General features: G+C 33.9%; 1 protein-coding gene and 2 long non-coding RNA genes across 4 annotated transcripts in view; 1 reads left to right on the top strand and 2 right to left on the bottom strand.

The window, feature by feature from the left end:
- LOC126923964 (uncharacterized) overlaps positions 1-18,899 on the top strand; it is a 41,399-nt gene extending 22,500 nt beyond the window's left edge. The window contains exons 3-6 of one of the 2 annotated variants that reach the window (XM_050737938.1): positions 10,473-10,531; positions 10,899-11,236; positions 11,676-11,984; positions 14,477-18,899. In XM_050737938.1, coding sequence (XP_050593895.1) covers positions 10,473-10,531; positions 10,899-11,236; positions 11,676-11,984; positions 14,477-14,485 — 715 coding nt within the window. In that variant the 3' untranslated portion in view covers positions 14,486-18,899. Of the gene's footprint in view, positions 1-10,472; positions 10,532-10,898; positions 11,237-11,675; positions 13,744-14,476 lie in introns of those variants that run through there. The other variant, XM_050737949.1, reaches the window with a different exon arrangement.
- A 276-nt stretch (positions 18,900-19,175) lies between these two features.
- On the bottom strand, positions 19,176-20,848 carry LOC126924021 (uncharacterized). The gene is made up of 4 exons (XR_007713378.1): positions 20,717-20,848; positions 20,070-20,181; positions 19,819-19,917; positions 19,176-19,725 (listed from the first exon to the last, which is right to left on the bottom strand). It is a non-coding gene; the product is annotated as an uncharacterized LOC126924021 (long non-coding RNA).
- A 1,916-nt stretch (positions 20,849-22,764) lies between these two features.
- LOC126924078 (uncharacterized) lies at positions 22,765-24,235 on the bottom strand. The gene is made up of 2 exons (XR_007713410.1): positions 23,700-24,235; positions 22,765-23,620 (listed from the first exon to the last, which is right to left on the bottom strand). It is a non-coding gene; the product is annotated as an uncharacterized LOC126924078 (long non-coding RNA).
- Between the last annotated feature and the right edge of the window lie 677 nt (positions 24,236-24,912).

Here is a 24,912-nt window from a genome sequence, read left to right as displayed (position 1 = left end):
GGAAGACACCAGGTCGAATTTAACAGACTATCGTGCAATTAAATGTACTTGTTAGGAAGAAACTGTTTATTTCAAGCTGTGGTTCCAGATAGTTCGTATTGTCTGCTAAGTACAAGTAACAACACGAAATTTAAATCGTTCCATCTTATAGGAAACAACGATTACGAAGATAAAGCTGTATCCAACCGTTAATGCGAGAAACCATGTATATCGTAATCCGTACGAACGCAGGATAAGTCGTTGTTTCGATATCGAAATTGCTTAAAAAGTATAGATGTTCAAAGATAAGAGTCAGTGTTTGCTGATTTTTATCAAAGCTATTTCCACGTCAAAATTTATATATATTACATATCGAAATTATTACTAATTCGACCCCCATTTGAATCTTACAATTCGAACTGAAAATATTTTCACGTTCTACGGCCTTTTCTCTTGAAATTATTATTTTTCATTTGTAGACAACTGCCCTCGAATAATCATAGTATCGTCGATGTTTCGAGGTTCTTCGGATATCGTCGTACGTGTAAAGGCAACTTGAGACGATCAATGCGTATCCTCCATGTAATACGTACTGTCAATATTTCAATGTACATTCTGTTCATACGTATATTGTCTTTATATGTATACGTATGTCGTATTTCATGCCAATCGTAGGAAAATAATTTTGAAAATCTATTCGCCAAAATTTCCTCGATATACCACTTTCATTCGATGTTTTACGTGAAGTTTTTACGCCGTAACGTGTCCTCGACTTTCTTCAAACCTTAATACGTTAAAAAAGAGCTATGGAAATAATGAAGCGCGCAAAATAAGAATCCGCAACGTATTTGAAAAAGACGTAGGTGAGATTCGCTATTAATATAAGATAAAGAAATACAGGAGTTTGAAAAACTGTATAAACCATCGACCTAGGCACTGCTTATTGTCAGTCGGATGATTACCAAATTCCATTCTTTTTATTTATCTTTTCTTCGTTATTTTTAATTATTCGAATTTACGAGCCGTAACTGTTAAGCGAAACTTTTTCTTCAACTGTTTTCCGTTTACTTGCTGCCGCTTCATTTGCGTTTATATAACTAGTTTTAGCTTGGGTTTGGTCTTAGACCTAAAGTAACATTAAAACCGTTTAGAATCGTTTGCCATATCTTCCTAACGACGTTTTACCTCTTTAAACAGCTCTTTTCAATGAACGCAGTTTCAACGAAATTTTACGCTATTAACACTTTGTTCGAATTAGTGGAAAATAGCAATATTTCGTCATTAGCTCTTTGTTTGGATCCTGTAACTTTCTAAGACATTTTCAGACATCGATGTGCGTATGTTAGCGAGTCCGATGTAAATGCAAAATTGACTTGATTTACGATAACAACTGCGCGTGATAAGAATCCTCGTGAGGCTATTTATGATCCTGAGAGATAATTCTGGTCCAGTTAATTGGGGAAAAAATATTTGCGTAATGAATTTACATATATGTAAACACATAGGAGCGTGGACAAACCAAGTATAAGATGGAAACTTGAAATATTGAAATGTCATTGAAAGAAAGAGAAACGCACTAGTATCGCCACTTTGAAGATAAACGAACCAATGTGATAAAGTTGCACGTATCAGAGATCCTATAAAACCAAATTTACCCGAAGGAGAATTGAAAACTGAGAACTGAAAACCGAGAATGGCGAAGGATGATCGATGTAACGTGTTAAGAAAGGTACAACGTACATGTAGCTAAATTTTAAAGAAGCTTAGCGGTACCGAAGTCGAGTTATCGAGCCTCGCAGTTTTCATACTTAGCGCGTAATCCCTGTGACGAGCCATCGCCAAGATCACATTTTCATCCGTCACGGTGAAAATTTTCAAACGACTAACGTACGACACGAAACTGTGTTGGAAATCTTCTATGAAAAGGATAGAGCGGTAAAGCTACCCTTGCCGAGCTAAAAAAGCACGTATAGTGCAGTTCGATCAGCTTCTCAGCTGAATATCAGCATATAGAAACACACAGAATATCTGTAAAAGCGTGAATGATCCAAAAACACGTCTGAAACGAATGTTGTAGAATATATCTATAGGTATAGATGAACGAACGATGGCAGTAGAGAAAAGAGCAGGGTAAAGTGACGAAAAGGTATGTCGAAGAGATATCTTGGTTATAATTATCGTAATGTGAGAGACGTTGAAGTATTCATCGAGTAATTCTTTGATACGCAGGCAATGAATCGAATTTTTCCTCGTTGGTTAACGCGTTGGTCGCCCAGCGTGATTAGGCTATGAAGTATATTGGATGGTGTCATAGTTTTGCTTATTGCATGCAATGTTTCATATGGTGGTCCATCTGAGAATGTAACTAGACGCAGCTGTGAATGGATAGATTTATCAGCTTCGATCATAGCTGCACGTTTTGTTAAAACTAAGGAGACCATTTTAGGACTAGTAAAATGTATCTCATTTGAGATATAAAAGACAGTACTTTCTTTTTCTTCGTCTCCTTCATTGTTATCTACCTCTGAAAAGTACTAAATTAGTTATGGCAGATTTATAAAAAGAAAGAGGAGAATTTAACTGAATGGAAAGTCAATTTCCATTCTCAAAAAATAATGTAATCTAAAATAATAATAATAATTTTTTCACAAAGCATTATGTTACTTCATGACAGCAGATATATGATATACAGGGTGGTTGGTAACTGGTGGTACAAGCGGAAAGGGGGTGATTCTACGCGAAAAAAGAAGTCGAAAATATAGAATAAGAATTGTTCGTTTGAGGCTTTGTTTTCGAGAAAATCGACTTTGAATTTTCGCTCGGTACGCGTGCACTTTATGGCGTGGAGCCATATTAAATCAATTGTCTATTCTGAAGAAATCGCAAGTTGCGAGCAATTGAAAGAAAAGATTATTGTAGCCTTTCATACTTTAAAACGATCAAATACGTTAGAAAATGTTCATAGAAATTTAATTAGAAGAGCAGAAGTATGTGTTCGGCAGAATGGGCAACATTTTCAGCAATTTTTGTAATAATAAACTGTATGATTACTTCATATTATTTCGTTATGTATTCCTAATTTTCCGTTACGGCAAAAACAAACTTAAACTGCGATAATATCCATCGAGACAACGATCTACAGTGAGATCCGTTATAACGAGACGTGATAAAGTGCAGGCGTACCGAGCGAAAATTCAAAGTCGATTTTCTCGAAAACAAAGCCTCAAACGAAAAATTTTTATTCTATATTTTCGACTTCTTTTTTCGCGTAGAATCACCCCCTTTCCGCTTGTACCGTCAGTTACCAATCACCCTGTATAATTATAGTTACAATAGGTTGCACATGATGATTTAACTTTGTATTTTTCTTTTTAATTCATTATAATTTAAATTATTTTAATCTTACATCAAATATGAAAATAAAAACATAATTAGTGTAAGAAAATATGTACCGGTACATATTTATGACATCTGGTATATATGGAATATTAACGAAAAAGAACGTATCTGAAGTATATTCGGCTTGTGAAGTATATCCGTCACATAGCTATGGGTGACGCGACGACGAACGTCTTTAAACCAAGTTCATCAAACTCCTCACTTTTACCATATAATTTTATTTTACGATATAACGTTCTCGCTAGACGGTCTGTAGTCCCGAACACTACGATTTACAGATATAACGTTACGTTAAACCATGCGTCGTCTTCGCTTCCCTCTTTGTATATTCTGTCCCTGAAAAGGAAACAAAGACCTCCGCTATGGGGATGTACATCAGTCTGGTGCAAAGCCTGGTGGAAACGATTCCAGTTGAACGTAGAATTCGTTAGACTGCTACGAATGGCTGCAAGAGGAAAGGTCCGGCATTTCAAACAGAAATACCAAAGAACATCATTTCGTTATACCAATGTTCAGGAAATACCTAATAATCGTGCTTGGTACACGCGTACAAGTTGTTTCGCCCACAGCTATTAGCGGTACCTGCGAAACTTGCTTTTGAAGATTCGGTAGATCGTTGCACTCTGTCGTACAGTAGGATCGACGCAATTCGCAATTTACGAACACTATTTGTCCAGCAATCTGTTCCAACACACTTTTCCCGTTCGATACAACGTAAATTCGGAATTTGATAGACGCGAGAAGTTTCAAACGCCTATTTCGAAATATCATATTGGTAAATGATAAAGAAGCAACGAGGTGAGAAGAGACTTTTCTTTGTTTGTCTTTCTTCTTCTCAGCTGGCATTTCGCTCGTTCGACCCGGGTCTAAGCAGCGAGATAAGGCGACAAGCGACTCTTTGTACCTCTTTGTTCGAGCCTCGCGAGTTTTCTCTTCTTTCTCCACATTTTTCTCCACATTTTGCTTCCTCGAACATTGCTGCACAATTATTTTCACAAAACCATCATATTCTTTATACATGAAATCTTACGATCGTTCCATTTTAACGACAAGCTCGCGTACGATAGCATTTTGGGGAAACGAACGTATACTTTGGTCCTAACGAAGGAAGCAGCGTTTATCTTCGAAGAACGAAAAGATACAATTTACAGAAGAAAACAAGGCAACGTAGCTTTTTAAATAAAAAAATGAGAATCAACGGTAACTCGATAAGATCAAATTTTCTAACGCGATCTTATCGATAGACAGCCAATAATTTGCTAATTTACCAATGAAATTATACTGCCTTTCTACCCCCAAAGATTATTCCCCAATGATTTTCAAATTCGAATCTGCTGGGAGGGTTTCAAGTCTGGGGATCGAGCCAGCTCGTGTCAAAGCCTTCGCGATATCTTTTTCTTTTCTTTCCTTTTTCTTCTTCTTCTTCTTCTTCCTCCTCTGGTGTAGCCAGTGTTTCGTGTTTCGCGTTGCTCGATGCGTCGTCGCGTTGATACACGAAAATTATCGTCTTCCATGAAATTCCTTCTGCGAATGGTGTGAAAATCATTCCTACGCGCACGTTTGTTTTCTAGTTCTACCAAATACGACCAATTACGACCAATTACGTCCAATTACGAAATAATGGACTTGTACTTTGATCGCTAAAGCTCTGTGACGATACCTGTGCACGATAAATATAGTAGAATCATCGTGCATTCGTTTTACAATGGAAACGCGCAAATATCTCGCAGACTACGGATGATGCGAACGTTGTACGATTTGCGAGCAAACGTATCGCGCCCGAACAGATTCATTTTACCTTGCAACTATACCTTTTTATCGCGTATTCTCGTAGCCGACGTGGAAACATTTTCAAAACACCAATATTACGTTTACATGTAGCTTTTGCCGGCTAGGAACCAAGAAGATAATCTCGAACTCGATACACCGACAGCATCGTCGTTGTCCAACGTCCATGACAATGGTCTTACATCCGCGCTTTGTACATTTTGTACGTCATCGTGCGGTTGTGAAAGCAGTGAATCGTGTACGTGGGTATCGGTACAGCTTTCCATCCTTGTTAAGTACAAGTAACAAGCGTTTTGAAGCGATATAGAGATGTAAGAGATGTAAAACCGAAGGTTCGTCCAAAGCCGAAAGGCACGGACTAAGCAATAATAAAAATAAAATAATAAACGAGCGTTTCGGGAATGTTTGAACGTCGGTTACGAGAATATGCAAGGAAAAAATATAATTTCCATGTAAAAACGTAGCCGTCGTCTCGCCACGGCTCTTCAAGGCTATCGTCGAAAGAGCTGGTCCCTCTAGAAATCGTGCGACATTCGTTTCGAACAAACGTTTGCCATCATTTTTCAGATAAAACGTTTCTCTTGTCGCCATTTATAGACGGAAAGCGCTTTGTATAAATTTCTGGAATAATTCGACACAAACGGTAAATTATAAATCGTAAGGTGAGGACGTAGGATTTCTTCCGCTCGAGTCTCTCGATCGGACCTCAACTGGAATAGGAATATGAAAAGATATTTCGGAATAGCGAAATATCCGCGATATTTATTCGAGTAAAATTGAAATTCCGAACGTTTCAAGTAATTTGGAGTTCACGATTGATATTTTATCGGAACGTTGAGATTTTCACGAAAGTCGACGGTTCGTCGATGCAAACCTACATCGAGTTGACAAAAATATCGCGTAATACGCTTGTTCAGTCTTCTCGTCGAATTTCCTGCTCGATCTCATCGGAGAAACAACATATGCCTCTGCTTACGTTACTCGTCGTCCAAAGGGATCTTCATCTCGTCATGAAAACAAAGTGTTTTCGGAAAATCCGATTAGAAATTCTCTATCGTCGTTCGTAATACACTCGACGCGATTAAAGTACGGCTGAGAACGTTTTTCCTTGCATGGCAGAATAATAGTGGATCGCGTTACACGCGTTGTAAAAAATATGCTTCAAATACAGCTCGTTCGTGTAATTTCCCTTTGAAATTTCACCGCTCGTGATATATTCGACCGACATAGCCACATACGTACATACAAGCCATAAACGTATGAAAAATGGTCGATATTAATTATAATAATGTATTTATTTGTATTCCAAGCCCATAGCCTATTACAAGCAGACTGTTGGATTCTTGTTTCTAATTTCTTACCTTGTACCACTCTATAATCTAAACACTGTATAATATACGTTTCTGTATATGAATATGTTACGTAGCCGCATTAAATATCATATTACGAATGCAAAAAACGTCCAAGTTGAGCGACTTTGAGCGGATTTGTTGAACGTCGAGATGTTGAAACGTTTGGAATATGCGTTTGCAATCGCATTCTGAAGGTTTCAACATTGAGTTTACGTAGCGCCAGCTACCTATCAAAGATAGATACGAAACTCGCTCGATGACAGCTATATTTCTTGTTTCAACCTCGATTTATCAGCACGTTCCTCTACGATAATGTCGGAAATGTAGTATAACTACCAACGTTTTCATTGGTTCTCAGCAACTGCTTAAGGGTCTATCATAGGTACCACTGCTGATGCTGCTTATAGTTTATCGTGAGATTTAAAGTCTAAAATTTACGTCCTCTCTGAAGCTCGCGTTCGTTCGACAAAGCAGAAAAGTATTCGGTAAAGAATACCAGGAGAAGGAGCTAACTGCGTCAGAAATTGCACGCCACTCGCAAGTAGCAGCGGAGCAGAGCAGAGCAGAGCAGAGCAGAGCAGAGCAGGGCAGGGCAAAGCAGAGCAGAGCAGAGCAGAGCAGGGCAGAGCAGAGCAGCAGTAGCGGCAGATAACAGCAGCTAGAAACGACGAGGAGGAGAGGTTGAAACTGTGATGCCTGCAAAAAGCACGGCAGACAGCGTCGATCGTTTTTGCTTGGCGTCAGCCGCGTTCCTACCGCCGCGTCGTACTTCGTGGTGGTACATCGCTCCTTCTACCCCCTTCTTCCTCTCTCTTTTCTCACTACCTTCTGCGTCCTCTTCTTGCCCACCTTGCTCTTCTCTTTTCGTCCCTCAACAATCCCTCCAGCAAGTGCCTCTCTCGTCTTTCTCTTTGTATATCGTATGTCCACCTCGAGGAGCCGTGCAGCGTAAACGGATAAACTTGCTTTCAAAATTACTTTCAACTTGCAGGATTCGCGCGTTCGAAAACTGGATTACGTGATTAGGTTAAGAAATATGACGATATTCCGTAGGATATACGTATCGACGATGGACACGCGTGAAAATCAAAGTCTTGGTCGTTAAGTTGGCTGGTTCGATCAACGGATACGGCAAAGTTGAAAAGTACTGCTACTCTCTGCGAATGTCTAAAACGTCTATAGTAGACGAGAGATATGCTTTCGTATAAAAATCAGCCTTGCCATCGAGTTGCAAACCAGAGACAACAAGGTATATGCTTTGAAATTGCTTGAAATCGAAAGCTACGTAAGTCGTTGTCTGTTCGAGTAAGCAATCTGTCGTTACATTTCTGATTTATAAATATCATTACGATCTCGCGACGTTATTCCAACAGGATACGTACTTACATTCGGATTACGCACTTTCGTAATATTCAAACTTAGTATAATTACATCTATTATCTGAGGATGATTTTAGTCTTTTTGTATCATCTTAGGAAGAAAAATTGCCTGGTTTATGCAAAAGGTAAAAGTAAGTAGCGGCTAAAGGAACATCGTAAGACGCTTATTATTACAAATTAAAGAATTTCTTGGGTTTTTCAAGATCGTTGCTCGGTAAAATAAATATCGCCACGGTATGTCTGCCTCGAAATCGTACAACGCCTGTTCCCAACGTCTCTTCCTATTTTCTAATTTTCCTTGGAATTTTGGAAAGATTCGCTTTCCAAGACGTTCGATAGAAATGGCGTATCTGGATAATGCGAAATCGATAGCTTTAGAATGAGTAGAGTCGATCGATTTGACTCGTCACAAGGTCGTACAATCGTACATACGTACAAATACGTGATTTTCACGAGCATAGCGTTCGCGTGAAAGGGAAAAAGCGAACAACGTAAGGTCATGAAAATCTCAGATTAATTACATCGTTGCGAGATGAAATTTCATCAAACGTTTAAAGAAAAGCAAGGAGAAAGATTGGTCGGTGGACTTTGCGTCAGGATCAGGATTGTCGTTGCTATTTTTCGTACAAGAGCTCGTTCCTTCGAGAAACACCATGTACCAAATTATACGGTGTTTAAACGATGTTAGTTGCTGCGTACAACGCAACGTTACGACCTCCTCTCGTATAATAGCGTATCTGCTCATTTTTGTCGGTCTTCTATCTCCGATATTCCAGCATTTTTCCTTCCATTCGAGGTATCAGGCTTTTTCATGTGTCATACACCGTAGGTTATTTATCTCGCGCGTTATTATCCTACGTTATTACGAAGCGCGTATGCGTCTACATCTAGAAATCTAGAAACTAAAAGTCTATTTTCCGTCAAACTAATAAATTTACTAGCTAAACGCGATATTTGTTATATATGTCGGGTTATCGTTAGAGTTTAGGGCGCGTAACGATTCTTCGTTCGAGTTAGCCATCGTTTTGTACAACAGAGATTATATTTACAGGTAGAAAATGACTTTTACAAAGTTTAACGAACAACCGTGCTGTTTGGACGCGCAAGATGCGATCGACAATGTTCTTGGGTTCGATAACTCTTTACTAAGCGTAGAATTCTTTTAAAGCACAAAATACAATTGCCGGGACGCTCGGTATAAACTGCGCGATGTGTAACTTTCCAAGGCGATCGCACGAATAATAGACCGATGAAAATTTTCCTCGCTTTACAATTGCGTTCGTTTGTTAAATACTCGTTAAAAGCATCGAGAAAGTTGCGATCGCCGTTGCTAGGTAGTTTCTGCCTGGAGTTTGATTATTAATACAACGTGCGTGCCATTGTATTGGCACCTCCGGGGTAAAATCACACATGGCTAGGCCCGTTCTTGAGTCCGTATGCCGCCACAACCATATTTCTAGGAAAAATCATAAAACCACCGCACACCTCCGTCAGGCAAAACGTCCATCCCGTGACCCTGGCTACGTTCGGCGACCAATTGTGTCGCTATCACAAATCTCGAACAATTATAATCAGATTGAATGACAACAATTGCGTAATTACGGCTATGATAGAATCTATGCTAAAGCGTTAGAGGATTTTCCCAAAATTTCAAAGGAAAGACTCCGGTTTCCTTTCATCTTCGACATATATAAGGATTATATACAGGGTGGTTGGTAACTGGCGATACAAGCGGAAAGGGGGTGATTGTACGCGAAAAAAGAAGTCGAAAATATAGAATAAAAATTTTTCGTTTGAGGCTTTGTCTTCGAGAAAATCGACTTTGAATTTTCGCTCGGTACGCCTGCACTTTATCACGTCTCGTTATAACGGATCTCACTGTAGATCGTTGTCTCGATGGATATTATCGCAGTTTAAGTTTGTTTTTGCCGTAACGGAAAATTAGGAATACATAACGAAATAATATGAAGTAATCATAAAGTTTATTATTACAAAAATTGCTGAAAATGTTGCCCATTCTGCCGAATACATACTCCTGCTCTTCTAATTAAATTTCTATGAACACTTTCTAACGTATTTGATCGTTTTAAAGTATGAAAGGCTACAATAATCTTTTCTTTCAATTACTCGCAACTTGCGATTTCTTCAGAATAGACAATTGATTTAATATGGCTCCACGCCATAAAGTGCACGCGTACCGAACGAAAATTCAAAGTCGATTTTCTCGAAAACAAAGCCTCAAACGAAAAATTTTTATTCTATATTTCCGACTTCTTTTTTCGCGTAGAATCACCCCCTTTCCGTTTGTACCACTAGTTACCAACCACCCTGTATATCATATATCTGCTGTCTCTGACAAAAACAACGTGGAAACATCGGATTACAAAGAAAATACAAACTGACTTTATTAATCCGTATAACGAGCGTGACTCGATGTCACTAGTCAAGAATCAAGTTATTTATAATTGTAATGAATAAAAGTAACGTTAACGATAATGAGACCGAACGTGTAAATCGATAGAACGTATCGTATGGTTGCGCTGTTTGATTTTAGTATCATTTTTTTATATTTCAGTAAGCAAGCGGTATTCGATGGGAAGAAAGCCATTAGAGGAGGCATTCCATTCGTTTTTCGTAAGTATGCCAGACAAAATGAAATAAATAATTGCTCGGAGATCGATAAAAGAAAAGTTATTAGGAAAAATATAGAGTGGCGGACGGAAGAAAGCTTAACAGTTGATTTGGCAAGAAACATGGTAAAACGAAAATACAATTTTCATATTTTCTAATTACTATTCAAATCAAGTAAACGAAACTTGACATCAAGTAGACGATTTACAACAACTTTAGCCATTATTTGCGTAAAATTGCGCTTTCAAATCCTGGTCGGTACATCTGTCCCAATAAAGTACCAATATTTTTACCATTTACGACTGTCTTTTGTCCGCCACCATGTACGAAATTAATAATATTAATCGCGTATTGCCTCCACTTGATGCAGCACAATTTGGAGCATGGACGTTTGGGCCGCCTCATGGTTTTGCCAGAATCGTCCGTTGGAACGTAGAAAAGCCGCCTGAACGTTTGCCGAGCGGTGACGTCGAAGCAATTTTCTCTATTATGGACAGCGAATTCACCCGATCAATGTGGAATTACCCATTCAAATTGACATACAGACTGATACTTCGGGAAAAGGAACTACATTTTAACATTGGCGTATACAATCCTAGTAAAGATCATACGTTTAGTTTTAATTTATTGCTGCATACTTACTTTAAAGTGCCAGATGTTAGGAGATGTCAAATTACCGGCCTTCATGGATGCACGTTTATCGACAAGGTATAATCGTAGCAACGTTATCGACGATCAACAAGGTTGAAAAGGACAGAAAGTTCCTTCCGTTTTTTCCTAGCCACAATTCCATTGCTCTGAAGAAATACTTTTTCCAAGCAGTCGCTTTTCGTTCACCAGGCACGAGTTCAAACGCAGGAAGACACGCGACAAAAATTGCTGCAACTTGCAACGATTGCACGCTCGCACTGTCGCTTATTCCTTGCAACCTGGACTCGGTCTCTTTCTCGCAACATTTAGCGACAATTGTACGCCGATCGACTAACGAACGAACACCGTTATTTATCTCGCGCAGAAGAGCGAACACCGTCGTTCGATTTGGCCATAGAAACGGAACGAATTTTCCCTTCGAACCAATAAATCGGTTTTTTACTATCGATTAATTTTTCAGAAATATCTACTAAGAGAAACCTATTCTTCTTTTCAGACAAGAGACAACCAAATTTTTCAAGAAGGTCGCGACGTAGTGACCGTGTGCGAATGGACAGATAGAATTTATCAGAACACGCAGCCGGAACACATCATTACTAACGTCGTATCCGGTAGGAAAATGCGAGTACAAAAGTACAATTTTCCCGATACAGTGGTTTGGAATCCGTGGCAGGAAAAGGCTCGTGACATACCAGATTTCGGCGATGACGAGTTTCCCAACATGATATGCGTGGAAAGCGGACACGTCAGCAGCCCTGTTATATTACTTCCTGGAACAGCTTTCGAAGCTAGTCAAATCTTACAGGTATAATAGTAGGAACCGATCTAAAGCAACAGTTATTCTACATATTCTTTGCATATTTCCCACTTAATAATTCGATAATATTACATAAAGCATAGGTTATCAACACATTTCAAATAGATTCCTGACAGATACTATCTTTAATTGTCCGGATTACGCGTGATTATCACCAACGACGTTCACAACGATTCACAATAGCTCTACGTTCGTTGCATTGCACGAAGCAGGAATATTATTTCGAGCAAGATGTTACCTTATTCTACGAAATAACGAACCATCCTAAACGATATTTAATCGTACAATTGATTCTTTACAAGAAAATTCTCTCATTTTCTCATCGCATGTTAGTTAACATCGCATGCACGTTCTACGATCTAACGCTTGTTCGAAAGAAATTGATTGGCAACTGCCACGTACATTTATTCTTGCGTTGTATACTTATACAGCTTACTATCTATCTTGTACAACTAATACTCGAAAATAGAAATTAACACCAATATTTTTACAATATACCAAGAAATCTAATATGACACGAAACGAAAGAATACTAATTTCCATAAATGACAACTTGTAATTTATTATAAACAACAAGGATAAAGATTATCGTAAAATTGTGTAATTATTGATATCGATTGTAGCAAATACTATTTGCGGATATAAAGAAACGCGTTGAATTTAGCAAACAAAAACAACGACCTTTTTTTTTCTTAAAAATCCATTCTACAATTGAACGCTGTTAGATTATTTATGTATTTTCAAGCTACAAGTGGCCCATATTATCGCAGAATCAGCAACAAATACACCAATAGTTTTCTTTCTAAATATTAAACTCTGAGTGTGTGCGTGTGTGTATTTATTTATTTATTTATTTGCTTATTTATTTATTTATTTATTTGCTTATTTATTTATTTTATCGCGATAATCGCCTCTTCTTGCAGTGCTAATGAAACTTCAAAATGTTCCATATGACAGATAGGATAACATGTAATACAAGCGAGTATGAGGTGATAGAATACCCTAAGTAAAAATAAATAAGAATTTTCGTCGGAGGCTTAGTTTTCGAGAAAACTGGCTTTCCAAGTTTCTTCTATAGAGGAAAAGAGTCAGTCGGAACACACGGCAATGACAATGACCTTGTTTTCGAGTAACAGCTTGCGCCTTCCTACATTCTTTACGCAGACTTGAAGGCAGCTCCTTTACCTACCTCCCCATTTGAGAAATTGCTCAAAATGACCAGATCCAGCATCGGCAGGAACACGAATACATCGCATCGCATCGTACATTGTCCAACTATTTTCAACGGCTTATACGGATTTGCCAGCGACATTGCTGACGGCCACGTTGACGACCAAAAAGTTTCAATGGACAGCATCAACGGACCTTTATATGTAAACAAGAGATTTTAAATGCCTCGATAACCGATGATCGAACGAATTCAAACGAAGCCAACACGACCTACTCACCACACCTATATACTTGCCAGAAAATCGTTGATCCAAAATCTAAGTAACACCCAGCATAGAGTAATAAGCTGCGACTCGAGAACAAGCTCGTATCGGGCATACACGTTTATATGAATTTTTCTTCTTATTTTAGCGCGCCGAATCCTGTTTAGTTAACGATCGGTCTAGTACACGCGTATGATAAACTTTTAAATTTACTTTACTCAAAAACTAAAAGAATCACTTTATGTCCGCTTACACGTATTATTCAGCCTTGTATTAAATATTGTATTAAATAAATCGCGCGCTTAAACTAACAACTTTAGTACATGTGTACTACATGTATATTGCTTTGAATACTTTATTTCAATGCTCGTATTTCACCTGTTACAAAAACCTTACGAACGTAAGTGTTCGGACGCCTCCGTTAGCCACTGTTTGCCGCTTCTGTTTCAATTTGTCCTTTCCAATTGTACGGTTGCACTGTTTTTTGCATTATATACATTCATCTGTGTGTTTGTTTATGTGCGTATGTACAAATGTGCGTATACGCTGTCAACGACCATAGCTTGTTGTTGACAGCGTTTCTTTCTGACTTTTCGAGTCAATATTTATGTTCTGATATTATTTATCAGATGCTGATTCTACGATCTTGTTCTTTTTATCCATATGTACTGTATACCCAATTGTACTCCTTGTACGATTGTATTAATTGTAAAAATCGTTAACTTCTTTGTCACGACCATTCGAGTATTCAATTCCGGTTAGTACTTTGCGTCTTTTTCCTTATTGTTGTACGTTCTAGCCTTGTTGTTTCGTGTTAGCATTTATGTACCCTTATTTAGATACCCTTAGGTATTTTTTATAATTTCTTCAGCCATTTCTATAGATATTCCTTGCCGATATGCTCGTGTAGTGCTTCTTCTGCCCATTTTATTTAAACAAACTAAACAGATCATACAAATTATACAAATTATACATATTAAACATCTCTTAATAGTTTCAATTAGCTGTTGTAATATTTATACGAATTACATTACTTCTGTACTTTAGGTAATGTGAGTAGAGGGTGGACCAACGCCGCACGTAGCAGCCGGAAATAATACGAATTCGTTATTTCCGGTTTCCTCTCCACCAGGTACCGTTTGGCCAACTAGTACCGGATGGCTATATATGCCACCACCTCCTCCACCACCGCCACCGCCACCTCCACCACCATCAACACCTTCGACACATCCATCGCGCTTACATGCTCACTGTATCGCTCAAACTTGCACTATATGTTCTCTCAATCTTTAAAAGGAATATTACGAGAAATCAACTTTCACACACTCTTTTCATCTTTTGTTGCTTTTATCCACTTCTTCCGCGATACTTTTACAGCAACAACTACAACATTAAATATCACATTATAATTCATTTCAGTTAAAATCTTATTCGTTTCATTACATTAAATCATATGTTTCCATGTCTTTTCTATGGTCGCTCAATAGTATCGTTATGCAACATAATTGAATACAAGTGAAATGCAGTTATAAAAATATATCGACGTACATATAAACAGAACAGATATAAAAAAGTTATTAATAAAACTTATTTCTTCCTATTATATTATTATAAATATATACTTAAAATAATATGCTACGCAAAACTAATAGCTTCAAACTATTACAAATTACTCTGCAATTACTATTCAACCTACGAAGGAAAGGTTACTTTCTAAATTGTTGTTACAGCTAAACGGAGTAGCGTCACGCTTGAAATATGAACTTTTATTGGTTTTTAATAATATTGATGATATATAATGGGAAAACGTTCCTATATTGCTATACATTGTATATTGTAGCCTCGCGAATCAAAAACGAAAAATCATTAACGCATCTTCAAACTTATTTGGCTAATTTGACAAAAAGCTCAATGTTCGGACAAGCAAGACAGAAACATTATATAATTAATGTTTTTATCAGCTGTGATTAAAAAATATATATACATATTTCTCTTCATTTTCTCTTTTTACTTAAACAATAAAGACATCTTCTCGCCTAAATTATACCATGACATTTTGTTGTTGTGTTTCTTTCATAAATTAATGTAATAAAGTTTTAGAGCAGATATTACAATGTTCATTGATACTTATAAAGTGATGTCACACATTCTCTGATAACTCCATTACTTTATTTAGAAACAACATTTTTAATATTCCCAACCAATTTTCCATTAGACAATTTTTATCTCAAAAACCCCAAATGTTACTTGGCTATAAATGTATTATATGTATTTTTTAAACATACTAATACGAAACGTGTAAAATGTACGTACATTCTGATATTGGAGTTGTGCTGATATTTTAAAACATCCCCCTATTTACGTTCTTCTTCTTTTTTCTTCTCTTTTCTTTTTTTAATGAATCATAATTTTCTTTCCCTATCTCGCTACTTTCAACTATCTTATGTACAAAATTTTATTTGTTTTCCATACTCTCAAGTTTTATTATATATTTAGGAAACTTTGTAACGTGCAATTTTGGATACATTATTACATTATAGTTCTATTTCTAATGTATTTCACAGGTATACGTAGTAAACTCAATTTAATCGTATTAGCTCTGAGTGCACAACTCGTCTACAAAATGATACATACAGTTATGGTGCTAATATTACAAACACAATGTTTTAATAGTATATTATTCCAATAGTTAAGCTCAATTAGCATTTATTATTACTGTAATTTTAACAGAGGGACAAATTTTTGTCAAGTTTCCAAGTACACTATGCACTTTATCTTGTATCGTATGAACTAAGAAAGGCATACGACAATGATATGTCTTCGAAATAGATGTAAACAGGATATTTATACCATATAATATTAAGCACTTTTAGTATAATAAAAACGACTCTATATATGTATTAAATATTTGTAAAAATATTACAATATCTATGTTATATTCAGTAATTAACTCTTTAGAAGCGAAATCGATTTTGAAATATATCTACAGGAATACAATTGTGTACAACACTATCTACGGTTTACTATTAAGTCCTTAATATTTATACTGTTATTAGGATTTACGATGTAGATAGGATATATTAATAATTTAGTGCAAAACATGAATAATATGTCAAACATAAATATACAGGGTGTCCCATGCAACTGGGCCAGAGTGTGACTGAAACGGCAAGAGACAGAAAAATATTTCACAAAACAAAATTGAATAGCTTCGAATGGTGCATGACCTGCTGCTGTATGTGTTCACTTTGGAAGAAGTGGAAATGTCTTGGAAATTTTAGGGTCATCTCTGTTTCCTTGACTAAATGAGACTATACATTCTTTTATATACCTATCAAAGTATCTTTTTATTCTCTATTAAAAAGAAAAAGAAGAAAAAAGATAATAGGGCTTAAAGGTCAAAAGTTGACCAGTTTATGAAATATTTTAAGTTTATACGACTTATCATATGAAATACAAGGAAAGAAACATCACAGTGCTTTTGTACTTTTCATGCAATGATTTTTACAGAATCAAAGTTAAAATATTTGTTAAACTAATTTCAGAATTATGACTAGATCCAGTTGCGTATCCGGTATACAATATTAAATGTACATTAATAAATGACATAATTTGCAGCATATTCAATTTTATGTTATAACACGTTACAACCTTAAGTTTTCATAACTTGATTACATGTCTTAGGTATTTTCCAACGGATAAATAAGCGTTTTCACTGAATAGATAAGATTTTTCAAAAACGTTTGCTATTAAGCTGTTGTTTATACCCTTTTATACCTGTTCGAAATTAATGATGTTATATTCATTTAAAAACTTTAATCGAAAGTCATAATTCTACTAGTAATGTTTTGCATTGGATTATTAAGATATTCTTATATAAGACACAATCAATATGTTAAAATTTATAATCGAGATTCTATTACATTAATACAGTCTTAAGTATGAATCTTAATCTTAATTATGGATGTATTCTTTCGTCTAACTCGGTAAGATATGTAACTTTTTGATATTTGATTAATTTTAATTTTTATTCCCCTACAAACAGTACTATGGACAAGCAAATCGATTCATTAGTATCCGATTACAAATATGATTTGAAAAACTGGATAAAATTAAGCTTATATCTTACATATTTATCAGATTTATACAATTTTATCATTTTCTAATAACTTCGGACATTATTCTTAACTCGTATAACAATATTCCATTTGTTAAAAGTTTTATAAAAGATAATTCTGTATTTACTTATATTAGGTGTCAAGAATCTTATAAAAATATCTATCTATTTATCAAGCAGAATATGTGATCCATATTTAATTACTAAAAAATATTCAAGTTAATATTGTTTAATGTGTAATCATTCCATATTTTTATATTGAATTTTGGAAAGTTTAAATGTTTAGGCGAAGAAAATTCTCTCATACGGTAGACATATTTTAGTTGCTGCAAACTAGGATATTAGTAATAGATAAATTCTAATATTTGATATATCGATAATAATACAATATCATTTTTTCTTTTACTATACTACATCTTTGTTTAAACGTGTGTGAAGAATATTTCTTTTACCTATTGTTAAAAACGACGGACAATTTACAAATCACGGTTCGCATTTATTTTACAAAACTTATTTACAGAAAAATTCAATTATCTGGTAAAACATGTTCTTTCGAGTAAAATGGAGGCAACATTAAGATAAAAAAAGTATTCCTATATTTATGATATGTATTGCTTATAATCTGCAAATTTATATACATATATACTCAAATTTATTCGTTTTATATTACACATATTGAAATTGATCTAAAATAGAATGTAATACAGCATTTATATCATTATCATTGTTTCGAAAATCTTTCATACAAACTAATTCTTTATTCAATTATTTTCTTTCTTCGCTTAATACAAATGCATCAGACGAAAATTTATAGTTATGCTTTGAAACAAATAGTATAATTAAATAAATGCTCAATATATAATACGGTTCCTTATATATGAAAAGTTTGATAATCTATAAACGATTAATAAGAGAGGAAGTCCTCTGCTTGTAAATGTATTAGTGAGCTAACAAACACAATTTAGTGGTAAACAAAATACAAATCTTGGATTCTTTTAGTTTTTTTAGAAATAAGTCGAAAATGGTTTTTAATTATACTCTATTTTATAAGGATTTTAGTCTTTAGAGGCTACATAACGTGCTTATTGTACGATACAACGTATTATCATTTTCTTCTTTTTTTTTTTTTTTTATATATATATATCTTATTGTTAAGATTTTTACCTTTCGGCAATCATTACATATGAATTATTAGAAAATTCCACGTTCTTTTACCGCTGTTTCATATATCCCTTTCAAATATTCCAAATGTTTGTAATTTATATCAGGCTTTTCAAGTAATAAATAAATAAATATGTTATATATGTACTGTCTCTGGGAAAGTGCAATAAAATATAGGTAATGGTCAGTTAATACCGTTTCTTTCTTTGTAAATTCCATACATATTCTATCTTAAACGTATTGAAACTTCCATTAATACAGAAATTTCATTGATAAAAGATTAGAATTTCACTTTAATACAAAAGTACAATAAATGCAAACAAAAGCACATAATAAAGATATATGGTATACCTGTTGATATTAGTACCAATTATTTGAATGATCTGCTCTATATAATATAATGTATTAAAAATAATTAAATAGAATTACTAATATTAATGTAGTATAGAGACAAGAAATTCTAAAATATTTATTTTAAAACTGAACAATTTATTATGAGCCAAACAAAATGACAATGTATGTCTCTTTTACGTAGTACAATTTATGAATCATTTGTACATCATATTAAATAACTGAAAACTCGAATTTACAAATTAAAGGTTAGTACTATAAATACTCTTATACTTAATTAATTAATATCCTTATATCTAAGTGATCCAGTCAAACGTGCATTTTCTTTAATCATTACAATATAGATAACAATATTTTTATACACACTGGCTATTAATGTTTTGCAAACATGATTAATTGTATCTAGTTTTATAATATATATTGCATTATACAGTCTGAAGATATTTTCTATAATTAAAAACACTATGAATTCTTTATGCACTCACATTAAGCATAGCCTTGATGTTTTAGAATCAAGAATTTTAAAACCATACTTAAAATTTTATTCTTGAATTCCATGGAACAATTTACATTTTGCAATAGTAGGGATTATCTCGCACCCTGCTTTACTTTTTCTTGCTGTTCTTGTTGTTTCTTTAGTTGTTTCTCCCTCATTCGTTCTGCATCCCTAAAACAATAAAAACAGTATTCACGTAATACAATACACAGTGTATGCAAAAAATTTGAAATTAATTATTTTGAAGTCTCTAAATGTTCTTACCATTTAAAAATCCTATTAAAATGGATCTAACGTTATCTAGCTTTTTAACGTAATTCTCAACGATAATTAAATTAAGTACAGAAAATATGTGCATATAACCTAAAATTTTATATTGCTTTGTAATTATTACATTTTGTATGTCTAAAGATTTATATCATATAATATGGCATGATGATGTTGATAATACATTTATAAATATCAAACATACATGAGCATACAAGAAAATTTTAATACATATTAAATACTGTTACCTTGCTTTTCGTTGTTCTAATGAAAGACCCTTATTGCTGTCTTGTTCAGCTGCAGATTTTTTAACAGTCTTTTTCATATTTTTGGCTCGTGCTAACTCTCGCTGATTTCCACCTATATAAAAATGTGTAATATAATTGCGTCAATTGTGAATAAAAGTTAGTCTAAGTAGTAGAATTTAACTGTAGTTTAACATGAGCAAAGATCTAATCAATAGAAATGAAATTACATTTTAATGCCTAATATTAAGGCATAAAGTAGTAAATTATAATAAAAATATAATAATATATTCGCAGCAAAAGTACACAATAAATAACAAATATGAGATAATATTATAACCATAAACTCGAATTAGGAATTTTCTAGAAGTGCCAGTTTGAGCAAAACCTTCCAAACCCTAAGTACTACATTGAAATAGTTACGTAAATTGTACAAAATGTGTATTCCTCGGCAAGAAATTGTTAAAATAACGAAATATAAAATAAAAACTCTTACAATTCGTAAAAAATGTAAATGTAACAGAACAATGTAAGAGGGATAAATTCTTTAGACACGAAGAATTATGATAAAGCAAAATTATACATATTTATTAGAAATTATTTCTTTTACAAGTAAACGGAAAAAATGTAAACAATCAATTATAACTCACGCTGAAATATTGTATTTTCAATCTTTAAAATACATATTCACAAATGGCAGATGCAAAGTATACACTGTTCCAAGTTTTCCCTGTTCTTTTGTGGCTGTTTCGTATATGTTCGTATAAACAGTAATGCAAGTTACTTACGGGTCATTCTTTCAGTTCTTGACCTCCGATAAGCAAGTACTTAAAAGTTTGGCCCGATTAAGTGACGCGAAAAAGCACGTCCGTACACCTATATTCCCTTTACGATCGTTGACTAATTTCTAAACTAAAATAAATCTTGCGTCGTCTCGGTTGACGAATATCGATGTAAATGCCATCTATACCTTGAATTGATCTTTTCTGACGTTTTAAAAATACAGAGGAGTTTTCGGTTAATACGTAAATATAGCTAATAAAATGAGAATAAGATCTCAAATATATATAAATAGTGTTTTTATAAATACGTAATTGGACAATAAATGTTGGACATCTTTTCCTAATTAGTTGTCAGTGGTAAACAATAAAATTTCATAACCTCTGTAATCTTACACTTTAGATGTAGAATATATTTATATTGAAATATTTATTATTATAAAAGAAGTATGAAAGTATTTGAAGTATGAAAAATGTGGTTATATTTTAACATTATTTTAATAGTTAATAGCTATCATTATTAATTCTAATAAAATGCAACAGGAGCTTGTCCTTTTCAAATAAAGTGACGTTGAAAATATTGAAAATTTAATTGATAAAGCAAGATATATATATATATAAAAGATATAACTTGAACATTTTTCAATATTAAACTACGGACATTGAATTTTAAATCATTTGATAAGATTTGCCATAGAAATAAAAAAGAAACTTAAATTTTATCAATTTTGTTACCTTCACCATGGTATTAAAATGTTTGAAATACCGCATATACCTTCATTATAATATCAATTGTTTAGAAAACTTATATTTCAATACATTTAAGAATAATTATAGTATATTTCTGAGTTATGATAATATAATAATATTTGCTAATATACATGTTACAATATAAATGTCAATATCTTAATTATAGAATTTATGTAAACTATCTTTCATAATAGATATTCGGAACTAAATATCATGTTTTCATATGGAAAATGCGGAGAATGTTAAAAAAATATTCTGTGTAGCTTTTACCCCAGTACAATACTGGATACAAAAACATAGATATTCTTAAATATTCATAATATTAATGACAAATTTTTTATTTGTACTGGCAATTATGTTTCTTCATTTTGGCCATTTTCATTTAAAACTATTCATAATACCTATGTATTACTCTCCAACATAAAGAAGAAACTAATAACACATGAATGTATTATGAACGTAAACAAATGATTATTAAAAGATTTAGAGGTCATCTAAGTTCTATAGTAATATATTAGTTTTTGAAGATACATGACAATAAAATACCTAGAAGGATTTTATAAGTCTATCATAGGAACAGAGCATAAACTATTGTTATTTTAACAAGGATATGTTCACAAAATGCAGACGTACTCTGTCAACTACTTAGTTTTAATCTTATGGTATTTAAGAATGGAAATATTAAAAAAAAATAATTTTATATTGTTAAAGGAATGTTGTTTTAAGCATGTTCTTTTTTCTATTTGGTGATGGTATTAATGTTACGATAGAATAAATTGTGAAAGCGGTATGAATAAAAGTCATATTTACAAGTGGTTGGTTATGTACTTTTTACTGCTATAATATTTCATATATTAAGCCTCAAACGAAGCATTCTTTGATTACTTTATTAAGGAAGAATAGGAGCAATATCTATTTATGTTTGTTTGTGTGGATAAGAGTGTTTAGGATTAACAACAGTAGTACAATTATTCCACTAAAAACTGATCTCATCACTCTATGTACCATATGAGTGTCTTATGACATAGTTTACTATTTAGATCATTAATACTATTCGATAAAAGATCTTATTATATTGTCATAGAATTCTTATAATAAATGTACGAAACATTAGAAATGCAAGGAAATGACAGATTAGATATGTATAATGGTATTGCTTATAGAGTACATACTTTAAGATAGATTTTTATCTGCGTTATTCTAAGAGTTATAGAAATATTTATTTTTAAAAGAAAAGAAGGGTAACGCATGTACAGGTTAAGTCTCGCAACATGACATAACTCATAAATTAATTATTCGCTGTACAAAAAAATGTTTCGAGTAAAAGCTGTATGTATTACCATGGTACTACTTTCCAGAATGACATTATTGTAATTATTTTGTTATTATTTGTTTTTTTTTTTTTCATCAAAATATGATGGGCACCTTCAACTTTTTAGATAGAATGCTTAACGTTTCTTCTCGAATTCGAATAAAGCATCAAACTTTACGTAAAGAAGTATTATACATGATAGAGTCTAAGATTATCGAGATATTCTCAAATTAATCATTTTAAAAGATATAAACTGGACAACACATAGTTCTTGTTGACATCGTGAAATCAACCATCAATTGTACATGTATACTACTCTGGCTGAGTCTCGGGATATTTATTATAGACATAGATAAATGTTGTTATTACAAAAGAAAACCAATAGTTATTAATTGCGTGTATTATAAGGGAAGCTAAGTTATATTATATTTTGAAGGTTTTTGTTAAAAACCTATTTTATTAAAACTTGCGTTTAAAATTAGCAAATGTCTTGTCACTCATGGCGGGAGCGTATCGAGACATTTTCAACTGTAAGTTGGCGACTGCACAAGAAAGTTTACTGCGTAAAGAAATTTTCCCGACACGTATGCACCTAATTAGTAATGTGTTCAGTGTCATACATCAACAAAGGTTTGACTATATCGAACATTGGAAGGTAATTTTCGAGATTGTGAAGAATTGATATCAGCGATATTATCATCAACTCTCAGAACCTGTCGAAGAATAGCATCCTAAGAAGGTACTGTTAGTCCGGTCACGATATGGAAAACTATGTACATGCATATAAATTACCAATTGTTTCCTTATCATATAACATTCCTAAATAGATGATATTCCATTGATAAAAGCCTCTTATAACTCCGATATTAAAAACATTCAGATCCATGTTTATTAAGACATTTTTGCTTTTTTGCTCCTGAAGTTTAACCTTAACTTTTTGGGACACTCTGCATATTTTAGCTTGATCGTTCGAGCAACTAACGCTCATATATTAACACTTTGACTGCCACGTTGGTCATATATGACCGGCCACCGTTTCTCCTGTGACGCCACGATGGTCATTGATGACCGGAGCGCTTGAACTTCTTACAATTGTAAAAATTGAATGAAAATTGACAGTTAGGGCATTTTGAATATAACCGATAAATAGAAGATACTTTGAAATAAAAAGTGCCCCATTGAACAATTAAACATTTTTATTAGAACATCAATAAAAACAAAGATGAGAACAAATCTTGCATCTAAAGGTGCACTGTGTTTGCATCCATATCTTTGAGCGGTAATCTACGAATATTATTATAAACACAGCTTAAAAAATAGTCGTAAATGCTGTTTTATAATCATATAATTGAAGTTAGAAGTGTGAACATACCTTACTATTATATGTAGAATGAGCAAATACCGTTTACTAATATCTTCTACACGTTTCAACAATATATTCTAGACGTTTTGCTTACGATGAAATAAATGCTAATGGTTCGTTGAAATAAACGAAGCCTTGTTATAATATGTCGCTATCAGCTGTTACCAAGGCGCCATGGTGGTCGCCCGTGACCACCAATAACATAAACGGTCCATTGGGGAAGAATGTTGTCTTACATCATCAATTTATTATTATTTTGCCATTATATGCTTTGAATAATAAAAATACTCCCGTGGCGTCCTGAGCGAACATGTGATTTCGGCGTGCCAGTCAAAGTGTTAACAGTATATTTTCACATTAGGTGTAATTGTTTCTGTTTAGATTTTTCGTTCCTTACGAGGAACTCCCCAGTGGTGGACGTGACGATCGTGCACTTACAGCGTAGATCATTCGTATTTGTACAATAACGAGGTCTCGTGAATGTACATTTTCTATTTCTTGCGACTTAGTTAAAATGTTACAGACAGTTAGATTAATATCCGGGCAGATTTTAAGACGGATTAACCTTTTTAAGATTGGGCCAAACAACTCGAACTGTTTTGAGAAGTTGACACTACAAGCGTCGAACCCCGGAATGTTCTG

The sequence above is a fragment of the Bombus affinis genome, chromosome 2 (genome assembly GCF_024516045.1).
Source record: "Bombus affinis isolate iyBomAffi1 chromosome 2, iyBomAffi1.2, whole genome shotgun sequence".
NCBI lineage: Eukaryota > Metazoa > Arthropoda > Insecta > Hymenoptera > Apidae > Bombus > Bombus affinis.
This window is presented reverse-complemented; position numbering and strand designations above follow the sequence as displayed.